Below are 24930 nucleotides of genomic sequence, written 5' to 3'. Positions count from 1 at the left end.
GGATGCGCGCGGGGAGCAGCTCTGGCCGCACGGCAGGGCCCAGGATGGCGGCCCGCACGACAGCAACTTTCTCTTCGTGGGAGTCATGACCGCCCAGAAATACCTGCAGACCCGCGCGGTGGCTGCCTACAGGTGAGACCCTGGTCTCCGGGCACCGCCTCCTGCATCCAGCATCCCAGCGGACTGCCCAGCGGGTCTACCCGTGGCCCGTGGGATCGGGATGCCCCGCGGGCGATGTCGGACATTGGCAGCAGAGGTCAGAGGCGGGATGGTGAGCGCAACGTTCAGAAGGAAGGACTTTGGGGTCAGACGGACCAGGGTGGTCCCTCTGGGTGTGGTCCTCACCCTGACTTTCTGTAAGGGACTTCATCTTTTCTCGTCCGAGTCGTCGCCTTTGTTAACTGAGCCCGAATGAACATTTCCCTCGTAAGGTTGTTGGGAAAACTTAGAACAGTACTTGTGATAGTGATGGCAGTGGGGATTACTATTTGAGTCTCTGAAATCTTCACCTTTAGCTTTGTAGAACTAGAGCCGATATAAGTTAATCTAGTTAGAGTCCTTCCACTTGTAGGTTTCACTGTTGGAATCATTTCGGTAAATGGAAGCGGGTACCCAGTGCATACTCAGCCCCACCAGTCTGTTGAATAATTGGAAAGAGAACCTTTGGGAAAAGCAGTTCCTGGCCCATGGTAGATTTGGTGTTAACTAGCCCAGTTGAGTGATGTGTGTGTTATTTGGTGTCTGGGCCCTGGTTGGCCATATGAGTTAGAAAAGTGGCTGGAATCATGTTCAGGATTAACAAAGGGATTTAGCCAAAGTAATCTTTAGAAGCGAGAAAGAGAGATGATTTTGGAATGGCAGATTTGTATTGGAATGAATTTGAGGTAGAAGAGGGATGTAGATTCAATAAAGGGATATAATGGAAACCTTTTATGTGTGAAGTACAGAAATGCTTACTCTACAGATAAGATTTGGGATTCATCCAGCCACAGAGCAAACTAATGCGCGAGAGGTCATCTGGGAATGGACTCTTAGAGCAGTCATTGCTGAGCAAGACCAAGCTGGTTGCTGTTGGTTCTTAATTTATAACCAGTATCTTTATAACTTCAGCTTTTAACTCTAGTTCTGGTCTGAATTTTCAGGCATTAAATGTTGTGAGGGGAAGAACATATATGGATCTCCCTTCCTTTATGGGGGGAAGTAAAAGACTGAAAAGGAAGATGAAAGAGCAGTAGAGAATGTCTGCCCTTTCCGTGCATTGATTCCTCATTCCTGTGTGTTTCCATTGGGATCTTGTTTAAGTCCAGAGCCCAGGTTCTGCCAGCAAGGGTCCTGAGTGCCTGAAAAGGTTAGAAAAGGTAGCATAAATTTGACCAAGGTCGTGATTTGGGAACCCGCAGATCAAGGTTTTCTCCCAGATCTATCATGAATTATCTGGAATTTTATACGAATTGTGCTTTTTGTTGGTTTTTTTTGCATTGAATTATAGTCGTTTTACAGTGTTTCAGGTGTACATGTGCTTTTTGAAAAAAGAAATGTCTGCATCAGAAAATGAGGATGAGCTGTTCACAGCATGATTTTGAAAGTAAATCTACATGACTCCAGCTTGGTGACAAGTCCTTTGAAATCACAACTTTGGGACAGTTACCAAAGTAGTTCGTTCAAATAGTAAATGGTGTGATTCCCTGCCCCCCAAACAAGTACATTTTCATAGATACCAAATCAATATATACAGACTAGTAGGGGTCCTGGTACACCAGCAATACTCAGAAAATGTGTGGCAAACTGGACCTACTATTTAACACTTGGAGATGATCTTTTCCCAAAGCCCATGCTTGAGGCTCTACTCTTGGCCTCCTTTCCAAATCTCCTACCTCATGTTTTTTGGATGTAGGATTTTATCTCATTGTTTATTTTCTTTAAGGCAGTTAGGGAAAAGTAGAAACACAATTTGCCCTCTGACTCTTCTTTGTGGCAACTCTGCCTTTTTGATAAAACCCTTACCAGGAAATGGTGTATACTATTTAGTAATTCTGTCAGCTTTCCTGCATACCTTTTCTTGTATCTCTCTGATCTTAAGGAGTCATATTAGTTGGAGCCTGGAGGTGGACCTGCTTTGCTGGTTAAGGTCCTCTGCTTCTCAGCCTGTCAACCCTGTGTTTAGACTGGCTGCAGGAGATGGCACAAGACGATTTTAGACTTAAGGAACTTTGGGGGAAGGCCAGAATTGGGATGGAGGTTATGATTACGGCTTTGCTGTGCTTTGCAGCCTGGGCCAAAAAGTCCACATTCAGCTCTTAAATTGGAAATTTCATGCAGTATACAAGTTGGATTGAATCTTCTAGCACAAGGTAGAACTCTAGTTTGGCACTGAGTTTTACATCTCCCTTGAAAGGCAGATTCACTCTTTAGCTTAGGAAAAAACCTCAGTGTTTTTTGTTTTTGTTTATTAAAATAAAATTATTGTTTGGCTTGTGGGTTGAAGGGGATGGCAGTGTTTTTAGTAAGATGGTACTATAATGTACTTTTATGCTAGGATATTGAAAATGTCAGAATTCAGATCTAGGGACTAGAAACTGTCTGAGACCCAGAAAGGAGCTAAAGCCTTTGAAAAATTCAAGGAGATACACCTGTCTGCACTAAAGTTGGTGCACTTTAATGATGGAAGTGCCCATCATTACTGACTTTTACTTTTCAGACCTGCCATATGCTTACAGTGGGGGAGAGGGATCACCAAGAGATGTTAGCAGTGCAGTGACAGCTGAAAGCAGGCAAGAAACAGATTTTAACAAGCAGGCAAAACAAAACTCAAAGTGTAGCCCATCAGAGACAGGGCAAGGGTAACTCCCTCATAGGCACTGAGCAGATACCATAGCTGTTAAGTTGACAGGAGTGATCCTGGTTCATCAGAATGTTCCCATACACTTAGGGTTTGTCCCTTTGTTCAGCAAATACATGCATAGCCCCTTGGGTCTGGATTCTGAGTGTTGGGGAACACAAGAGTGAAGATGCTTGTTCTCATGGAGCTTCTGTTCTAGTGGGAGAAGCAGACACCAAAAAGAGGGTTTCAGCTAGTGATGGGTGCTGTGAAGAAAGTAGAGCAGGATAGGGACAGGGTGGGGTGGTGTCTCTCTCTGTTAGGTTGTTGGGGAAGGCCTCCGAGAGTGTGGTGTTTGGGCCAAGATCTGATAATGAGGAGCCTTTGTGGGAATGTCATTGATGAGTGTGCTAGGCAGAGGGAAGAGTTGGTAAATTACAAGGCAGGAACCAGTTTGCAAAGGAACTTGAAGAAGGTCAATAAAAGAAAGAGGATGAGGCTGATAGTGACTGGTCTTATGGAATTTTACTCTAAGTGAATTAGAAACGCTTTGGAGGGTTTAGATGGGAAAGGGAGGGCTTGCATTATATTCTGAAAAGTTAATTCTTGCTATTATGTGGAGAATAGATTGTAGGGGAGTAAGGAGATGTTAGGAGATGGTCCAGGTGGAGATGAGCATGGTTGGGACTGGAGTGTTATTAATGGGGATGGAGAGAAGAGGATGGTTCCAGGATATATGCTGGAGCCAGAGTTGAAGATGTGTTGACAGAATGCTTGTGAGGGGTGAGGCAGAGAGGAATCAAGGATGACTTTTAGGATTTTGCCTTGAAAGAAAGGGTGGGTGGTGGTGTCGTTTATTGAGATGGGAAAAACTAGAGGAGGAATAGATTTAGGGGGAAGGAGGTAAGTCATCAGAGATCTGGTTTTGCACAGGAACAGGTGGATGTATCCTTAACTTTATAAATGTAATGAATTTTAAAAAGAATTGAGAAAAGATTTATATCTGAGGTGATTGCAGTGTGGGAGCTCTGAGATTGTCTTAAACTAAAATTTCCTTAGGGTTCTGGGTAGGGTGGTGTTCTACAAATCAACGTATAAGATTTTTTTTTTTTTTAACTCATCCACAAAGTATTTGTGTTCTAGGTAATTTCACTTTAAAATGGTACAGTGATTCTTCCAAAGTTATTATGCTGGTTAATGACAGTTCATCAGAATCCCTGGCTGGGTTCCTTTGTTATTAGCTGCAATTTGTATTTTTTCCATATTTTTTCTTTTTTCTTAGTTACATCATTTGATATACAGAAGTTAGATGTCCATGTAGTCCAGTCTTTTCCTTTCTGGTTTTAGGGTTGTTCTCCCCATAAGCTGAGGAAGTTTATTGCCCTGGAGAGGTTTTTTTTTAAAGTAACATGTTTCTGATTCTAGAAGGGGTACGAATCACCTCAACGTCATTTTTACCCCAAATGATACATTGTCTCAGCACCATGTGTTGAATAAGCTCCCATTTCCCTACCAATTTGAAATGCCATCTTCATCATACTCAAAATTCCTGGGTATGTTTTTGGACCTGCTCTTTTGTTTCATTGATCTTTCTGTCTTTTCTTGTGCCAGTACTACCTGTTGAAGTTATTGGAGGTTGAATAATATTTTAATATCCAGTACACAAGTTCTACTTTGTTACTTTTCTGTTTCAAACATTTCTTGGCTATACTTACCTATTCTTGCTGGGAGAGTTTTGGTGCTAGATTTTTTTTGTTTTTTAATTAATGGTTTGATAAAAAAGAGAAAGCATTCATATTTAGCTCTTTAGTCCATTTTTGTGCCCAGAACACTAAGCTAATTCAACACCTTTTATTTATCTTGATTCTTGCTTCCCTTGCGCTGAAGACAGGGAACTGTTTTGTTCTTTCTCAGAAGAAAGAGGTGGTGGTTCCCCTTCTTTGCCCCAGGAGTGATAAAGGGCACTATTAAAGACTAGCATCAGTCTATAGGGAATTGTGGTAAGAAAGTTTGAGAAACACTAGCTTTAGATATAGGAATCTTATTGCAAAATGTTGTTTTAGTTAATGGCCTCTTCCTAATGCTTTAAATGAAGGCAGACTGTTCATTTTACCAACCTTAATGAGCAGATCTCAGAGTTCCTTCTTTCTTGAACTCAGTAAACCATGTTTATCTTGAAACAGTTTAGAGCAAGGCTTGCTTTCTCAGGTAGAATTCAGTTTGGCAAAAAAATTACTGAAAGGCTTCTATAATCCAAATAATCAACCTGTAAGTGAACTTTTGGGGCACAACCCATTTCACGTTATAAATTACCTGTATAAGGAAACTGGTGAAAATTGTGGTCCTGAAAATGACTTTAGTATTGTGTCATGGTTCCAGATCTTGATGCTCTCAAACAGAATATTCCAAGGATAGTTGTAGTTGTCAGTAGAAGAGTATACATGATTGTGTTTTTATTGCATGGGCAATTTCACTTTTCCCCATCCATTAATTAAGCTGCAGTTTTTGAAAATGGATTAATAATTCCATTCCTGCAGAGTTCATCATCTAGGGAAGGAAACAAACAATACTATTGAGTGATAGGGCTCACAGGGTGCCTGGACTAATTACTGTGTGGGTACAGAAGAAAGAGGCCTGCATTGACTTAAGAAGGGGATCGAGGTGGGTCTCACTCACATTCTTACCCCTCTTCCCTTGCATAGTCTTGAAAGATGAGCAGGAGTTTTTGAGGCAGAGATGACAACAGGTTCCTGGAAATGTGGAATAGCAGGAAGTAGTGAAGGGATGATGAGAAAGGGCTGGGATCTGAGAGCTAGTAATTCCATTAGAAATTTTTCCAAAGGAATTTAAAGATGTGTTCAAGGATGTATGTTATGAAGTGGAAATTGCAAGTATCTTTGGTGTCCTGTATTAGGAGCTATGGATCATAATTGATTTCACTAATTTGTCCATGCTGTGATCTACTTCTCTAACCTTAAAAAATGATATGACCACAACGCTGTAAAGCAGCTATACTCCAATATAAGAAAAAAGAGAAAAAAAAAGATGTGGCTGAAATGTGTTTATTGGAATGAACAGAGGTTCATAATATATCTCAGTGAGAGTAGGTTTTAAAATTGTATGCCTGTATGAGACCATTTTAAAAATCAAATGAAATAAATGTTTGTGTTTGTGTGACATAGAAAAGAAAATGTGAAAGAATATACATACCATGATGCTGAATGATTTTTCATGTTGGCACTTTCTTGTATTTTTGAGTTTTTCTACAGTGAACACTTTGTAATAAAGCTACATAACTACAGTTAAAAAAGAAAAAGGAGGTGACAGCTCTTGGAAGGAAATGTGAGTGAAGTTTTGAGTGTGTTAAATTGTAAGTACCTGCAAGACTGCTGAGCACAGATGGCATGTTGGCCCTGGGTTCCCTAGGGTTTCAAGTCAGGATCATTCTTGTTTCAGTAAATGACAGTTAATCCTGCCCCAAAATGTAGGGTTAACACATGTATTTGGTTATTGTAACTGTATTTCCTCAGTTACTGTAACTTCACCCTTCCAGGCGATACTTGGGAGAATCAGGTGACAGCGCTTTTAATGTGAGGATTTTTGTATATTCATATAAGTATTCAGTGCCTTCATCTTTTTTTTTTTTTTGTGGTACGCGGGCCTCTCACTGTTGTGGCCTCTCCCGTTGCGGTGCGCAGGCTCAGCGGCCATGGCTCACGGGCCCAGCCGCGGCATGTGGGATCTTCCCAGACTGGGGCAGGAAGCCATGTTCCCTGCCTCGGCAGGCAGACTCTCAACCACTGCGCCACCAGGGAAGCCCCAGTGCCTTCATCTTTTATTGTCAGTGTCTTTTTGGCTTCTGGTTCTGGATAGAATTGGAGGAACAAGAAACTAAGTTACAGTGTAAAAGTAGTGAAACTGTTCGTCTCACCTTAATTCAGTGTCATTTCCTGAAGCGTTCAGGGCTGCTATATTTTTTCTGTAGTTGAGTACATTTTAATGTGAATGATTAAAAATAAGGTGTAGACTGCTCTGATTTGATGTGAACTCTGGGCTTGCAAAACCCAAGAATTATTGAAAATGTAGATACTAATGCCATTAAAATGATTGTCTTGTAAATTGAACCTAGGTGCTGATTTTCTGTTAAACTTTGTTCTGTGTGTTTCCAACCTAATACCAGAAAATAATTGGGCAGGATTTAGAGTGGCAGAGGGACCCAAACACGGAATGAGGGTTTCAGAAAGTAACGTTTGAATGAAGTCTTCTGGCCTTCGAAACCAGCCCAAACTCTGAAGGTGTCCTTGACAGGCAGGCCTCAGCCAGGCAGACAGTGGGAGGAGGTGGCTGAAGTGGGTGTAAGCCTTCTCTCATTATCTCTGATGACTGTTTTCTCAGCCTTAGCACTAGAGGTGGGACTGCAGAACAAATGTGGGCAGACAGGTGTGGGGATGAACAAGCCAGTAGGCTGGCCAGTGGAGGTGTTGGAATCAGACCCCAATTGTGTCCTGGTTTCCACATCTTTTAGCTTTGTGATCTCGGGCAAATTACTTACCTGCCTCTGAGCCTCAGTCTTTTCATCTGTAAAACGTGGGTATTGGTGCCTCTCACACCTTGTGGAGTTGTCATAGGTTGAGAGTCTGATGCCCTCAACCCACTGCCCTGCACGCCATGACTCCTTTTGGGTGTTGGTGATTGGGAAGCTGTCTTGATGCCAGGGAACACCTCAACAGAGGAAGCAGACTGGCTTGCACAGGAGTTGGCTGTGGTTCAGGGTGGTTTTATTGTTTACATTAAACAACACTCATTTTTTTTTTCTTAGAATTATATTTGAAAACTAATTTTGTTTATGCATGATTAAGAATTAGTTGTGTATTTACGCTTTTAAGTGTACAGCAGCAAAATATAAACTATCAATGTATGCAAAGTGGCTCTCTAAGACTTGAAGCTTTGGAAATGGACCACAAGATCAGAATTTGCCTTCTGCCATTAACACTCCAAATTTTAATTCTTGTGTTTCAAAGAGAGCGTATTTGTGGTCTCTTTGTTGATGAGTATTTCTATTGTTTGCTGTGAACCTAGGCTCAAAGGGCAGGTTGCACTGAGCTGTTAATACCTTGGAACTGCCTCCTGGGCTAGTGCCCAGGCCGTTGTTGAGGTGGGAAGCTGTAATCCACCCTCCAACATCTTTACTGGGGGAAGGGGCCAGGAAGGCTCTTTAATGCTTGCTTTTACCTTAAGTCTAGTTTTCAGGATTAATGGTAAGGAGTCTAATTTGATTTTTCCTTTAAAAATTTTTCCCAACATTTATGATCCCCGTTATATATTTCCCCACCTACTTCTAAAAAGAATTTGAGATTGCTCATATCATAAGGTCATATCCAGTGAGACAGTTAAAATTTTTAAAAGAGGAAGCTACATATCCGGAAACCACATACACGGAAGGGGGAACCTGCTGCTAAGTGCAGTGCTCCTGGGCTGAATAAGGCTTGTATATCCTGCCGGGGGCATTCCTTCAGTTCCAGGAAAGGCCTTGAGTCCTCATTGGGTAGACTGTCTGGGAAGACCTCAGTTCTCCCAGGCCCGTGGCTGCTCTGACTGGCAGTATAGAACTGTCCTCCATGTACTTTTTTGGGAGGATGAGCTAAGATTGCTGCTCCATCACACGGTGCCTCCTGTAAGGGTACTCAGTACATTTGCTCCGTTTCTCTACCATAGATGCAGGGGAGAAACTTCCCTGAGGTCTTAGTATCTGGAATCATTATGTCACTTAACCCTGAACAGTAAGACACAGTCTTGTGACTTCTCTTGGTTGTCTGCCGGAAGGCTTACTACCCTGATTTTGCCCTCCCTGCTACAGGCACCACCTTCATGCCTTGCTCCAACTTTCCTACTTTTGTTTTTCTTTTGCTTAATTTTCTTGCTTATTCTTTTCATCCTGTGTGCATTTTGGTTAAGTTGTCTTAAATCCTTTCTGTAATAGGGAAGAATATAAATGTATACATTTAATTTCTGTTATCTATCAGTTCTGCAGGGGAAAACTATATTCTCCCTTCCTTCCTTGACTCCAAATTCTGAGGTGATTTGATCATATGAGTCTTTTCAAACTTACCACTGTAACCATCAGACCACATATGTAATAGTGATTTGGGGGGACTCAGAAAATCTCCCCTTCTTATTTATAAAACTTACTGTAACTATTAAAGTTTAGAAAATGTGAAAGAAAGTACTCAATCTTACTCCAGTTTTCTTTTAGTTTTTTCCATTGATCAGAGTAAAAAAATATTTTTATTACACAAGTAAAATTATCTGTTAAATATTTTTATTTCTTTGGATGCTTTTTAGTTTAAAGCTTTATCCTGGATTAAAAATTTTTTTTTTCCCTAACTCTATTTGTTGTAGAAAACATGAAGAAAAGTAAATCCCTTCTGATCCTCTATCCAAAAATAACCATAGTAAACACTTTGGTGTAGAGTTGTACTTTATTTTATTTTGTATGTGTACTTTTGTTCCCTTATTAATCCATATCACAAGTATTCTATTGTCTGCTTTTAAAATTTACCTGTATATTATGAATGTGTACCCAGGACAACAGTCATGCTGTAGATGTGGTTTCGTACAGAAATGTATTTTATGTAGTTTTTCTTAAAATGACATGAATAGAAATGGAGACTGTTATTAAATCCTAACTCTGCAAAGGCATTCCTCAGTGAAGCTAATGTCCAGCTGCATGACTTAACTGTGATTTAACTTGATATAGGGTCAGTGTTTAGAAGCCTGGAGGAAAGGAAGGTTATTAGCTTGGCACTCTCAGATTTCAGTTGTTTTATCTGTGCTTTAGCAAGAGTTGGTTATCAGTCCATTGAAAAGTGAGCTTTCCGGCAGGGGCCCTTGCAAATGTTCTGTGGTTTCAATTAAGTGAGAGCTCTTTGCTCCTGGTTACAAACGTGTTGATGGCAAAGTTGACATTTGCTTATGAAAATTAAGGAAGCTGACCTGTTTCTGTCTCAGAAGGGGGGCCAGTTTGCTTCTTCAGTACCAGTTCCTTCATTTCTTTGAAATTATTGATGCCCTCCCCCTGGCTTCCCCAGGGTGGTGAATCATGATTTATGTTCCAGAACTCTTTATGGAGCTATTTAAGCTAAAGGTACCCTAAGTAAAAAGATCATAATTTGCCAAGATTGAAGGATTTACAAAAGCTCAATATTAAGAGATTTCCCTCAAATTACCAGTCATTTAAGAACAGAAAAGGGCAACGTGAGGTTTTTCCTTGGGTTACCTGAAAAAGAAAAGATAATAATCAGTGGAGTTACCTTAAAACTGCAGAGAGGCTTTTAAAGATGGTTTGAGGTTAGATTGTCTGTTTTTAAAATTAACTGGTTGCTCTTCCTGGACAAATTACACCATTTCAGGTTTTAGTTCAAGTATTAATCACATCACTGATGGTTGTACTGCTAGTGCTTCCATCGCTATATTCTATCTGGGGTGGCACATAGGAAGCAGAGCCAGACAAAATGAATTTTGATCCTCAGTCTGATATGAAAGATTCTGGTGTTTTAAGTGAGAACACTTTTAAAGTTTAAAGTCTTTTTAGACTTCTACCCTGACATTGTCTTGAGATTGATAGTATGATAGAACTCTCTTATATAGCTTGAGTGTCAGGTTTTTAGCCAGAAATAAGAGAAGCAGCATTTTTCACAATGCCTTCACTCTGGTGTGTAATCTTGAGACTGACTATTCCAAGTTCAGCCCACATTTTCCTGTCTCCCTCATTTTTCTTTCAGTACCTTATTTTATTTGCAAACTCTTGTATTCCCTAATAAGTCACAATTAGTAATGCTTACCTCATGCCAGGCTGACTTCTAAGCTCTTTTAGATGTAATAATCAATTTAACCCTCACCACAACCCTATAAGGCAGGTACTATTATTATCCCCAGTTTACAGATAAGGAAAGTGAGTCACAGAGTAACTTGCCCAAAGTGAAGCCAGGATTTTCACCCCAATAGCCTGATTCCAGAGTCCATGCTCTTAACCATCACACACTGTATTGTGTCTCAAGAGCAGGTTTTTCCTCTGAATGTAAGCGCTGTCTTACCGACCCTGTATTCCAAATAACCCCATGATGCTTTAGGATTTTAATGGCTTCTGGAGTTGACTTACTTTAGTACTACTTTGAATGTCGTCTGTATTATTAATCATAGAAGCAGTTGGGTAGAAGCTAAAGCTAAGTTGATTTTATTCAATACCCTTTTAAAATCAGTTGTGAGATAGTACAGACTATTTTGTTTAAAATTATTTCAGAAGTACCATGAACTGTAGTATAATTCAGCTCCAGCATGTCTGTGGATTTTACCTCTTAATAATTATATTCTGGTTGTATTTTGATTAAGTTGCTTTCTTTCTGCATGTAGGAATGTTAGTGTGCCTCACCTGGAAATTTCTCAAAGATAAGAGACAGCTCGTTTCTTGCCCTTTTGCGTGCGCACGCTCATACATATGCACGGCATATTTAAGTCCCTTATTTCACACGAGTGAGCAGTATTTATTGAACTCTATTACTTGCCAAGGACCGAAATTATTTATGTTTTTGAAGAATTGTTCTGCCAAACAAAAATCATTTCTACATGAATGGAGAAATAAGGGGCTTCTTGACAAATAAGGGGCTTCTTGACTTGGATGGGGGATCTTCTTCGTATAACTTCGTTATCACTGACTTCCCCAGACTGGGAAATTGTCTCCCTCCTGATGATGGTGCTATGTCAGAAGAGTGCATTTAAGTTATATTTTATGTAGGTTGATGTTCATTCCCATTTTAAAATGGACTTTCTCTTTGCAGGAGGGGTTGATTTCTCTTTAAATTAATTGCCTCGTTCCTACTATGTTTACATGCTTTTTTTCAGGAGCAAATCCTTTGTGAAAATGAAGTACAGTACCTAGTATAGCATCTGTAGTCCCATCAGGTTTCATTTATGACGAATTCTTTGTTAAGGGTTCTGTAAATGGTATAAGACCTGTAGGTCCATTTTAAATCCATAGGCATTAAGGGAAAAACATTACAACTACTGTATTACATCCATTCTAAGATGCACTTTTTTTTTTCACATTTTAACATCTCTGAAGTGAGGATGCGTTTTACAGTTGCTCTCATCATGTGATTATGATTGGCTATACAGGCATACTTCGGAGATAACTGTGGAAGTTCCAGACTGCTGCAATAAAGCAAATATCCCAATAAAGCGAGTCATAATTTTTTTTGGCTTCCCAGTGTATATTAAAATTATGTTTATGCTTATCAGACTGGTTTGTTAAGGTGCAGTAGCATTATGTTTAAAAAGCAATGTACATATGTTAATTTTAAAATACTTTATTTCTAGGCCTTTCTCACCTTCTGAGATGGCCCACACTCTGTCTGTGGAGTGTGTTTTCTCTAAATAAATCCACTTCTTACCTATCACTTTGTCTTTCACTGAATTCTTTCTGCGATGAGATGTCAAGAACCTGAGCTTCATTAAGTCCTGAAACCAGGAAAAAGCTGAGAAGCAGCCCTGGGACCTGGGATTGCTCAGACCACCTTAAATCAGCCTCACCGTCCCAGCTATTCTGGAAATTCCTTTCTCCGTGGTAGTTGGCTGGGTGCACCAGCCAATCTGGCTGTGGCGCTCCCACATGGGTCCGTGAGGTCACAATGAGCACTGGCCAATGGGGATCAAGGAACCGGCAACCAATGGCAGAAGGCACTAGGATCGGCTGGGCCAATGGGAAGGCAGCGAGGTGCTCCCAGCTGGGTATGGAGAACGTGGCTCCCCCTCCCGAAGAGAAGCTGGGACTCTCGTGGTCGCCTGATCCTGGCGGGTTGTGGGGTTGGGGGGACTCTGGCTCGGTTAGTATCCAGAGAACAGGGAGAAGCGAGCCACCAAAGAAAACAAAAAAAACCTTTATTTCTAAAAATGCTAACCATTATCTCAGCCTACAGAGCCAACCATCAGCCTCTTTTTGCAGTAGTAACATCAAAGATCACCATAACAAACATAGTAGTAATGAAAAGTTTGAAATATTGTGACAGTTAAAATTGCGACAGAGACATGAAGTGAGCAAATGCTGTTGGAAAAATGGTGCCGATAGACTTGCTCCTGCAGTGGCTTCCTGCTGCTTTAAAGCATAAAGGCCCCCACCTCTGGAGGGCTGCTAGGCCTTGCAGTTTTCCCCCATCAAGACAGCCCCCCCTCACACACACACTCTGGGTCTGCTTCTCATCCTTGATGTTCACCCGCCTCAGGGAAGCATTCCCCGCTCCCTGTCTGGTTGGTGTCCTTTGTTTGCTCACCTTTCTTGGATAAATGTATGACTGGCCTCGTGTGGACTCCACATCAGCTGCAGGGTCTGTGTTTTGCTCACCGCTGCATCCCCGTGGCCTAATGCATACTTGGCACTTGATGAGCATTCCAAGAAAATGTGTTGAATGAACAATTAAAAAAAAAATTTTTTTGTTTTAGAGAGCGGAGGAGTTTGTAGGTAGGGAGTTGGTAGTATCAGAGAATTAACCTGAATATCTAGACTTGGTGCCTTGGCAATTTGGTTTTCAGCCATAGCTAAAACATAGTTATCTGGGAAATATTTTAATACTTCATCATTCTTTTTCATTGGGATTCTTTTGAAAATGAGTTAGGACTTTGCAATACCGGTAGTGTGGGCTTCCATTAAGGGGAAGCTTTTTATCATCCTTTTGAATGTACATTCAGAGTGATTCAACATGAATCAAGATATGGGAATTTATGGAAATGGGAAGCCTGGAATAAACTGTTCCTCACTGATGTTTATTTTAATTCCAGAACATGGTCCAAGACAATTCCTGGGAAAGTCGAATTCTTCTCTAGTGAAGGTTCAGACACATCGATCCCAATTCCAATAGTGCCACTGCGGGGAGTGGACGACTCCTACCCACCCCAGAAGAAGTCTTTTATGATGCTCAAGTACATGCATGACCACTACTTGGACAAGTATGAATGGTTTATGAGAGCAGACGATGATGTTTACATCAAAGGAGACCGTCTGGAGAATTTTCTGAGGAGTTTGAATAGTAGTGAACCCCTCTTTCTTGGGCAGACAGGACTGGGCACCACGGAAGAAATGGGGAAACTTGCTCTGGAACCTGGTGAGAACTTCTGCATGGGGGGCCCTGGTGTGATCATGAGCCGGGAAGTTCTCCGGAGAATGGTACCACACATCGGCAAGTGCCTCCGGGAAATGTACACAACCCACGAGGATGTTGAGGTGGGAAGGTGTGTCCGGAGGTTTGCAGGGGTGCAGTGCGTCTGGTCTTATGAGGTAAGAACAGAAGAAAATCTGTTGATTTTGTTACTAGGTCTGGACCAGTCATAGGAAGCTATTAGTGATAATGTCCTCTTTAAGGCTTAAAAATTCATATTAAGTTATACATTTTTACCTTAGTTCTTTTAATTTGAATTCTCTCTTATTACTTTTTCTCTCGGTTTTTAGAACATACCTTATGTACTTTTGTCCTAAAATCTTAGTTAATAATGGCATTTGGGACCCAAAGAAAAGGATTAATACAGGTCACAGTGATACTTTCATGATTTTCCAGATTTATCTAATCTGACTTCTGATTTTGCAGATGTGATTATAAGAGTGTCCCTTTTCTCCCAAAGGTCTGACTTCTCTCATCTGGTCACGTTGACCAACACAGTTTAGAAACTTAAATGTTTGAATTCATAAAATGAGTAATGATGTAAAACAGCCAATAGTATTTGGCTTTGCATATATATTAAACCTTGACTTTTTAACAGTTGTTATGATCTGTAAGTTTGCAATATAGTTGTTCTTTTCAGAATAGGCAGTTTCCAACATATTGATACATCGGTGCAATTTTTTGAAGGAAACCTACTTGGGAATGTTTTCTCTTTAACAGTTGTGGAGAATATGAGTTAGCTTTTGATTTCTCTTTGTTTTTATTGGCAGATGTGCACCTCTTGCCTACAGTTGCAGGATGTGATATTAGTCAGAATGGAAAAAATGATTTAGGTTGTGTTGTTTAGATTGATACACTACTGATAGTTGTGAGGAGCAAAGGGAATTGCTAGACCTTTGCCCAAGAAAAAGAAATGCATTTTCAGATGTAAAGTGTTAGCTTGTCTTCTGAGTTAATTTTCTAAAGTGCTTGTGTGAAGAAATGGTATTCTGGCCTGTACTTGCCTTTCTCCTAGACTTCTTTTTAAATGTCTCCTAATCTCACTATTTCTTTAGTTTGAACTTTTAGGGAAGTGGACATTTTCGAGTATACAGGAAGTAGTCTTCGTATAGTTTCCAGTTATAAAAGAAACATTGTAAATCCCAAATGTGATCTGAGTGAACACTCTAATCTCTTTGTGTACCTCCCCCGCCTCCCCATGCATGGGCCATTGCTCACTGGATCTAGGGGGGATTCTGTTTTCATGGATTTTGGCTGCTAGGAAATCCGTTTGGAGATTTCGTGCAGTTTTAAGCACGATACAGCTGGCAGTATTCCTGCATTTTCCCCATCCTTAATTAAGTAGTTATAACCTTAACAAGTTTCATTATTCTTAAAATGTGTAATGCCTTGTGTATTTTGGAGTGCTTTATGCTGCCCCTGATCTCTGAGAAGCTAGCCTTCCTGCTAGAACTGCAGAGTATAGGCCTACCTTTGAGAGAGAATTTTAAAAAATCTCTTAGTGTTGTCATACTGTTAGATCTTACACGCTGATAGGTAGACACCAACAGAGTCAGTACCTTGAGTTTATCAGGAGCTCTGACCTAACATTAGTGCCAAGATAGAGTGAGAAAATATTGTCTTGGGGGTGTAGGGGTTGGGAGACAGTTTTGGGGCTATTTCCCTTTATTATGATGTAATCGCCAAAGTTTTCTAAGGCCTGAAGTGAGGGTGCCGGGAATCATCCTGTCTGTACACTTGGAACTGCCGGTTAGACTTGACGCATCTGGTAAATGACCTTATTAGCTAAAAGGATCTGGTGGGGGAGGAAGCTCCTTCCCTGGGTCACTCCCTGTCCTTGCCCAGGATCTCCTGAGTCAGCTTCAGATGCTGTCTACTGCTTTGCATTTCCCTAAATGCCTGATGACACAGTTTTTTCTAGATACTGCTGGCTTGGTCTCCACAGGGCTTGTACCAGATGACTCTCCTTTTGTGGGAGAATATCTTTTCCCAGAGTGTGGCTTGCAAATGTGGTATTTTTATTATATGCAAATTGTGAGTTTAAGTGTAGTCTAGTTTATCATTCTTTTCCTGTATGGTTTGTGTTTTTCATGTCTTAAGAAATTCTTCCCTTCCTTGGGTCACAGGAACTTTCTATACATTTTTCTATAAATATAGTTTTGCCTTTCACATGGAGTTCATCCATATCATTTTTAAGAATTCTATTGGGACATTTACCATTTTATTAGACCTTTGATTTCTTTTCTGTTTCCTTTTTTGTTCTAACAGAAAATGCTTAAGAGGTTCTAACCTAAGTCGTCATTAGGATTTATCATTGTGTTCACCACTCAGGCAAGATTAATACCCTCATGTGGATGAGGAACTTTTATTAAACTTTCTGTAAATCTAGTTTCTCCATTAAGGCTCACATTATGAGAAATTATTGAGGTGGAATCTTATTTTAAAGACAATTATGTTAAGCTTTGGGTCTTGGAAGGTACTTTTTTAGCTCTATTATAAACCTAGCCAGAAGGTGTAATTTTTTTTTTTGCAAGTCCCAGATAATGTCTTGGGTTTACACTTACATAATTAAAGTGGCTCCTCAGGAGCAACTGTCATAATCAAAATCCAGATTCATTTCTAAGCTTGTTTTGACTATTTACTTTTTTTTTTTTTTTGGCCGCACCACACATCATGTGGGATCCTAGTTCCTCGACCAAGGATTAAACCTATGCCCCCTGCAGTTTTGAAGCACAGTCTTAACCACTGGACCACCAGGGAAGTCCCTGTTTTGACTATTATTGGTGGCTAATTATTAATACATGACTTTAAAAACTTTATTTGGAAATCATTTTAATTTCACAGAACATTACAGAAAAAAAAAGTACAAGGAACATCCATATACCTATACCCAGAGTAACCTGTTATCGTTTTACTCCATTTGTGCTATCATTTGCTTGACTGCCCCTCCACCCTCTTCCAGTACAGAGACATAGACTTACCCAACCACCATTTATGGGTAGCTTTCTTTGTGGCCCTTTACTTTAAATAATGTCCATGTATTTTGAGTACAAATAGAGAACTTCTCTTATACCACTACAGTACAGCTTAAGTAAATTTAACATAATGTTGTCTGTAGACTCAGTAAAGTCCTGGTAACAGCTCTTCCTTCTCCATTTACAGGCTCCAGCCTGGGGTCTTGCATTTGATTGTCATGTCTCTTTAATCTAGGATGTTTGCACAGCCTCTTTCTTTGTCTTTTATGACCTTGGCATTTTTGTTAAGTGACTTTAAAAATTTCATTTTCATAATGAAAAAATGTGACTGCAATATGGTAACCCATTAGGCGGTTTTTAGTAATGCTTTTCAAGGCTTATTAAATCTCCCACTGTAAGGATCCAGCAGCAGAGAGAGTGCGGACCTTGAGACTGTTAATACTGGTGGAAAAGAGGTAGAAGGAGCTGGCAGGCCTGACTCCCCCTCGTCACATGGGGTCAGCATCACTAACTCAAGTTATACCAGTTTTTTTCTTTTTTTGATAAACATTATTGAACGATTTGACACAGTAATTTATTTTATTTAGGTAAATCTATGAAATATTATACTACTCTTTTAATAGGAGGGGACAAAAAGAAAGTTGACCTAAATAATCTATTCATTTTATTTTTCATTTCTTACTGAAGTATATATATATCATACCTTTGGAAAAGTGCACAGATCATAAATAAGTATAGAGCTCAGTGGATTTTCACAAACTGGACATAGCTATGTAACCAGCATCCAGATCTTGCTTTTATTATTTTAACTCAATGTTTGACTAGGTAGAAAATGATCATTACTAATGAAAGTTAGCAACAAGCATAGATAGATTTGGCAACTTGAAAAAAAGTTTATCTTTTTAATAGCTAATGCTGTCATATGGTTCAGAATTCAAAAGTGCAAAGGGTTTACTAGGATAAGTCCTGCCACCTCTATCTCCAACCACTGGGTTCCCCTCATGAGTCAGCCACCATAGTGCACCTTTACAGATACAACCTATGTATATATAAGCAATTAAGTTTGTATATCTTCCCCCTTTTATATGAATGTTAGCATGTTTTACATACTATGCACATCTTGCTGGTTTTCACTTACATGTCTTGGAAGATTTTCCTTTCGGTACATAAAGAGCTTCATCTTTTTTTAATGGATATTCAGGCTATTTCCAGTTCTATTCAGCAGTGTTTCTAACCAGTCATTTATCCTAATGTTTCCCAGTCTTTTTTACATCATGGCACACATGTTAAGGCAACTGCCTCAAGAGGGCTTCTGCTACCGCATCCCTTAACCACTCTACCCGCCCTCTGCAGACCCAAAGGGATTGTTATTTGGCACATCTAGAACTGTTTGGGATACACCAGTACACCAAGCCACACCAGTTGTGATGTCTGAGTTAAGCAGTTAATATTTATTAAGGGATCATTAATGGCCCAAGTACTGCCCTCCGAACTGGTAGGAAATTGCAAAAGAAGAATGAAAGATGAATGGCCTTTTTCTCCCTCAAAGACTTTAGTCTAGTTGAGGAGACAAAAACATATATGTTCATGAAATAGTTGAAAAAAACCTTAAAAGTGTAAAACCTTGTGATGCTGATTTTAAATATAAAATGGAAGGGTAAGATCTATGATGTTCTTATTTTTTTTTTTTTTTTTTTTTTTTTTTTTTTTTGCGGTACGCGGGCCTCTCACTGTTGTGGCCTCTCCCGTTGCGGAGCACAGGCTCCGGACGCGCAGCCTCAGCGGCCATGGCTCACGGGCCCAGCCGCTCCGCGGCATGTGGGATCTTCCCGAGCCAGGGCACGAACCCGTGTCCCCTGCATCGGCAGGCGGACTCTCAACCACTGTGCCACCAGGGAAGCCCTGATGTTCTTATTTTTAAAAATTATTTTTTAGCTGCATTGGGTCTTTGTTGTGCACACGGGCTTTCTCTAGTTTTGGGGGCTACTCTTTGTTGGTGTGCGTGGGCTTCTCATTGCAGTGGTTTCTCTTGTTGCAGAGCATGGGCTCTAAGGTGCGCGGGCTTCAGTAGTTGTGGTGCGTGGGCTCAGTAGTTGTGGCTCACAGGGTCTAGAGAAGAGGCTCAGTAGTTGTGGTGCACAGGCTTAGTTGCTCCGTGTCATGTGGGATCTTCCCAGACCAGGGCTGGAACCAATGTCCCCTGCACTGGCAGGCGGATTCTTAACCACTGCGCCACCAGGGATGTCCCTATGATGTTCTTTTTATAGGAAGGCATATCACCAAGGGGAATTGGAGTTTAGAGCAAAATATGTGAAAAGAGAAGTTCTTCCTTATTAGTCTGACTGGCTTTTAAAGGAGTATTGAACATCCTTACATCAGAAACCTGAGATATTTTTCTTTAATCATAGAAGAAATAATGTTTCTTAACTGCTAGTTGTCTTAGAGCTGCTTTGTGTTATAGGGTGCCTTCCTCATTCCTATAGGCTGCCCATTAACTTACGTGGCCAAGAACCAGGCAGGCCTCTAAATGGCTAGAATAGATGCTCAAATACTGAGCACTAATGCAGCCTGTTTCTTCGAGGCAGAGCCCTTCATGGTCTTATACTGAGCCTTATTCTTTTGTTCTGGCAGTTTGGTCGTTCAATTTCCAAGCCCCTGATAGATTAGAAGGGCAAATTAGCACCCCCAAAAGGGGGATACTATGTAAGGACTGTGTCAGCAGTGAGTGGGAAAGGCATGAAGGGAAGTGAAAAATAAGAGAAAGTAAGGCGGCTGTGAAAAGCACAGCAGTCTAAGACCAATCACTGTGTTATTGATTTCTATCTAATTTCGTTCCATATGGTTGGAGAACATACTTTGTATTATTTCCAATTTAAAAAAATTTATTGAGTCTTTTTTATGGAATCACATATGGTGTACCCTGGAGAATGTTCCATATGTACTAGAGAAGAGTGTGTATTGTGCTCTTGTTGTGTGGACTGTTGTCTAAGTCTAGTTGATATTTATGTTGATCAAGTCTTCTCTTTCCTTGTTTGTCTGGCTAGTTCTATCCATTATTAAAAATTGGATATTGAAATCTCCAATATTATTGTTGAATTGTCTATTTTTTGCTTCATATATTTTGGGGCTCTGTTGTTAGGTGTATATATGCTTATAACTGTTAGATCTTCCTGATGGATGACTCCCTTTATCATTATAAAATTTCTTCTTTCTTCTTTAGTAACAATTTTTGTCTTAAAGTCAATTTTGTCTGATATTAGTACAACCACTCCAGTTCTCTTTTGGTTACTGTTTGCATGGCATATCTTTTTCCATCCTTTCACTTTCAGCCTATTTGTGTCTTTGAATCTAAAGTGTGTCTCTTGTAGAAAGCATATAATTGGATCACTTTTTAATCCATTCTGCCAGTTCTGCCTTTTAATTGGAATGTTTAATCTATTTACATTTAATATTACTGATAGGGTAGGATTTATGTCTCTCATTTTGCTATGTGTTTTCTATGTCATGTCTTTTTTGTTCCTCCATGCTGCTTTCTTTTGTGTTAAGTACATATTTTCTATACATTTTCACTCTCTTGTCATTTCTTTTACTTTATTTTTTGTTATTTTCTTAGAGGTTACCCTGAGTATTACAATTAACATTAACTGATAACAACCTAGTTCAAATTAATACCAACTTAATAACAATAGTATACAAAATCTTTGCTCCTGTATAGCTAATTCTCCCCTCAGTCCTTAATGCTGTTATTGTCATACAGATTATATCTTTCTACATTGTATGCCCATCAACGTAGATTTAAAATTATAATTTTATAATTTATAAAAATTATAAATTTATAATTATATATTCCCTATTCTTTTGTCTCTGTTTTTTCTTTTGCCCTACCCAGGTACGTGGGGAGTTTCTTGCCTTTTGGGAGCTCTGAGGTCTTCTGCCAGCCTCAGTAGGTGTTCTGTAGGAGTTGTTCCACGTGTAGATGTATTTCTGGTGTATCTGTGGGGAGGAAGGTGATCTCCGCGTCTTACTCCTCCGCCTTCTTCAAGGTCCCCCTCTATATAGTTTTTAAAAGACAACTTTATGAAGTTGTCTTTTAAACCAGATTAGAGAAAAAAAGACTTATCAATACAAATTTTAAAATACATTTATATTGTCTTTTGTATTTACCTGTGTATTTGAGTTACTGCCTAGTGTCTTTTCATTTTAGTTTGAAAGACTTCAATATTTCTCATGTGGCAGGTTTGCTAGTGACAAATTCTCTCAGCTTTTGTTTGTCTGGGAATGTCCTGATTTCTCCTTCACTTTTGAAGGATGCTTCTGTTGATACAGAATTCTTGGTTGACAGTCTTTCTCAACATTTTGAATGGAGGCTTTCTGGTATCCATGGTTTCTGATGAGAAATCAGTTGTTAATCTTACTGAGGATCCTTCCTATGTCATAAGTCGCTTTGAGATTCCCTCTGGCTTTCAGGAGTTTGATTATTTGTCTGGGTGTGGCTCTTTATGAGTTTATCATACTTGGAGTGTATTGAGTTTCTTGGGTGTGTGGATTGTTTTTCATCAAATTTGGGAAGTTTTCAGCCAGTATTTCTTCCAGTAATCTTTCTGCCCCTTTCTCTTTCCTACTCTTCTCTGGGACTGCCATTATGCATATGCTCAGGCTCTGTTTATTTTTCTTTATTCTTTTTTCTTTCTACTCCTCAGGTTGGATAATCTCAGTTGATTTACCTTCAAGTTTGCTGATTCCTTCTTTTACCTGTTCAAATCTGTTGTGAATTTTTCATTCCAGTTGTTATACTTTCCAACTACAGAATTTCTGTTTGACTCTTTTTTGTAATTCCTCTCTCTTTATTGGCTGCCTTTTCCCCTTTTTTTTGAGCAATACTTCCTTGGTTCTTTGCATGTCTCATAATTTCTAGTTGGAAATTGGACCTTTTAAATAATATAAACCACTTGGAAATCAGATTCTGCCTTCTCTCCATGGTTTGATGATGTTGCTGTTGTTTGTTTAGTGACTTTTTAGAACTTATTCTGTAAGGTCTGTATTCTTTTTGTGTTTTTGGCCACTAAAATCTCTGTTTGGTTTGCTTAGTGGTCAGCTACTGATTGCATGGAGATTTCCTTAGGCACTGGAGCGAATAAGTTTTCCAGTCTTTGCTCAGGGGTTCTGTGTATCTGTTCATGTTTGCCTTCAACACTCACCTGACAGTTTTCAACTCTTCCTTAGCTGCTTCCTGCTTGTGCAGAACCTCAAGGTGAACCAGAGATGAGTGCTTAGGGCCTTCTCAGGTCTTCCCTGGGCATGCACACAGACTCATGCATGTGCATGGCCTTCTGGATTCCCAGGAATACGTTAAAGCTTTTCAAAACCCCTTATGGACATCTCATACCCCAGCTTTTCTCTTTAAGCTTTTTGGTTAGCCTGTTTTGTCCTGTTAGCCACTTGCTCAGGCAGCATGATGTTCAACAATTACCTGTGATTGTTTTTAACAAATATCTCCCCCCTTCCCTACCAAGAGGCTGTTTGCAATGGGAGGACTGTGGGTCAGGTCAAATAAAGACAGCCTTGCAAGTGAGGTCTTTTAGGGAACCACTAGACAGGTCAGATAATGACAGTTCTCTGGGATTGGGGTTTTGAAGGATCACCAGCCCCATTCAGCTCCCTTCCATGGCTGCCAGATTGCTGGTTTCCACCGTGACTGTGGACTGTTGATTTTCAAACTTACCACATTGCTAGGGATCTGGGAATGGAAATAGGGCAAGTTAAAATGTCACAAAACTCACTGTTCTTACCAAAATTTCACTGTTATTCTTGCATAAATGCTTCCTGGATTACCTTTGACTAATATCCAGAGTCCTGAAAAGGTTGCCTGAAACAATTTTTGCCCATGATGTCTTTGCTTTTGTAAAGGAGAGAAGTTTTGGAGTTCTTTACCACTTTCATTGATGTCACCTAAGACCATTCATTATGGGGCCTTAGCTTCACAGCTTAAATTTTGCTTGTTCACAATCAGATAAATCACTGAGTAGCCTCTTACCCTCACTGAAGAAGTCAGGAAATTGTATCCTAAAAATTAGAAAGACTTGCAACCCATCAGTTACAGTATTCACACACATTCATTTTTCAGATTAAGTTTGAACGTCTTCTATGACCAAGAGACTGTTCTTGATGGAGGCAGCAATGCAGAAGGCGAAGGCCCTGCTCTCTTCCGTTCTAGTGGGCTGTGCCAGGTGTAGAGAGAGAGACGGTGAGGGCCAGCTTGTGTATGGCGTGTTTAAGATGCAGCAAGGGGACCACTGTTGCCCGAATGGCGTAAGCAAGAGGAAAGAGGTGAACGGATGAGGTGAGGTTTTCCCCTCAAGTGCTGGGGGAAACAAGGTAGTGAGTGTTGAGGACATTCTTTAGGGCACAAGAGGCCTAGGTTTGAATCACAATTGATTTGGCTTCATTCTTCGCCAGGTGCATGATCTCAGACAGCAGGTTACCTGCCTTCAGTGGACCTTAATTTCCTTTAAAAATGGTATAAGAAATTGCCTACCATGTAAGATAGTTTCAAGGATTAATTGAGATGATGCATATTATCAGAGGTAGTGCTTTGGCACAGAGGGAAGGCTCGGGAAATGCTATTGGGGGATATCCTCAAGTGTCTGAAAAATTTAGCCTTTCGGAACTCATTCCCTGAGCACTTTGCATAGATTTTGACCTATATCAACAAATACTTGAATATGATTTGTATTAACAGTGTGGTCTTGGAATCTCTGTTTGATTTTACAGTTCTGAGAAGACTATTCTGACAGAACAAATCAAAGTTTACCTGAAATGGAGAAATCAGTTGCTTTGGACCTGTAATTATTTTAGTGGCAAGACAAAACCTTCCATAGGTACATAAACACCTCTGAAACGGTTTCACTGTTTAATATATCAGAGTCTTGTGGTTGTGAGGTGTGGATCTAAAGGCAAATAGATATGTCTTCATTATGTTCAAGTTTGGTAGGAATATCTTAAAGATATTCTAGGCTTTATATATTAACCACCTTTCTTACTGGAAGCTCATAATGAGGCATATTTAACTTATGTTTAGTTGACAGAAAAGGGCTCTTAGCCACATTATCAGAAGATGGGATCCATATATCTTTATTTTAAAATATAGCAGAAGAACATTTCCTGTATAGTTGAGAAGATTGAGATCACAGGTGTTATCACCCCAATTCTGTAATAAACCGACAATCTACCTTCTAAGTCGTATCTAAGTATTCAAAGTGCTGTACAAGCCATTTTGAGATCACAGATATTATCACCCCAATTCTGTAATAAACCGACAATCTACCTTCTAAGTCGTATCTAAGTATTCAAAGTGCTGTACAAGCCATTTTGAGATAACAGGAATAAAATGAGCTCTAAAACTTACTATCACTATGTGAAAATGGACTAATCTATATGAAAAATACCTCACTACCTAATAATAGTAAACCAACAATAAACCAGGGCAAAATAATATAAGCTATACAGGAAAGTGTGGAGGACCTGTGGAACAGTTAGAGCGGGGCAGGATGAATTGGGGGTCAGTGTGGAGGAGGCTTGTGTTGTCTGGGTCACCCACTTCTCTAAAGGTTGCTGGGTTTCTAGACTTATGAACAATCAGGATGGTGTCCTGTCACATTTGTATGAGGTCTTAGGATGGCAACAGCAAAGCTTTTTAAAGTTTTTAATTCCAGTATTATCTTTTCAAACTGATGAGACTTTCTGGTCTCCAAAAAGTGACAAGTGAGGAACAAAGGCAAGAATGAGCCTGATGTCAGAGGTGAAGCTGCTAAGGTTTAGGACTATGTTGTAAATCAGTCTTTCTAAAACTTGAGTGACGTGTGACCTTTTTTCAGTGGGAAAATTCTGGATCTGTGCATGTTTATGTTCATATGTGTGTCTGTGTGTCTGCATG

General features: G+C 40.0%; 1 protein-coding gene across 1 annotated transcript in view; it reads left to right on the top strand.

The window, feature by feature from the left end:
* The first annotated feature begins 6 nt into the window (after positions 1-6).
* Positions 7-24930, top strand: part of CHSY1 (chondroitin sulfate synthase 1) — an 81557-nt gene continuing 56633 nt past the window's right edge. Inside the window, exons 1-2 of the mRNA XM_024764561.1 lie at positions 7-132; positions 13646-14141. Coding sequence (XP_024620329.1) covers positions 86-132; positions 13646-14141 — 543 coding nt within the window. The 5' untranslated portion in view covers positions 7-85. The remainder of the gene's footprint in view (positions 133-13645; positions 14142-24930) is intronic.

The sequence above is a fragment of the Neophocaena asiaeorientalis genome, unplaced genomic scaffold (assembly GCF_003031525.2).
Source record: "Neophocaena asiaeorientalis asiaeorientalis breed wild unplaced genomic scaffold, Neophocaena_asiaeorientalis_V1.1 scaffold231, whole genome shotgun sequence".
Taxonomy (NCBI): Eukaryota; Metazoa; Chordata; class Mammalia; order Artiodactyla; family Phocoenidae; genus Neophocaena; species Neophocaena asiaeorientalis.
Note: the sequence above shows the minus strand (reverse complement) of the source record. Positions and strands in the feature narration are given on the sequence as shown.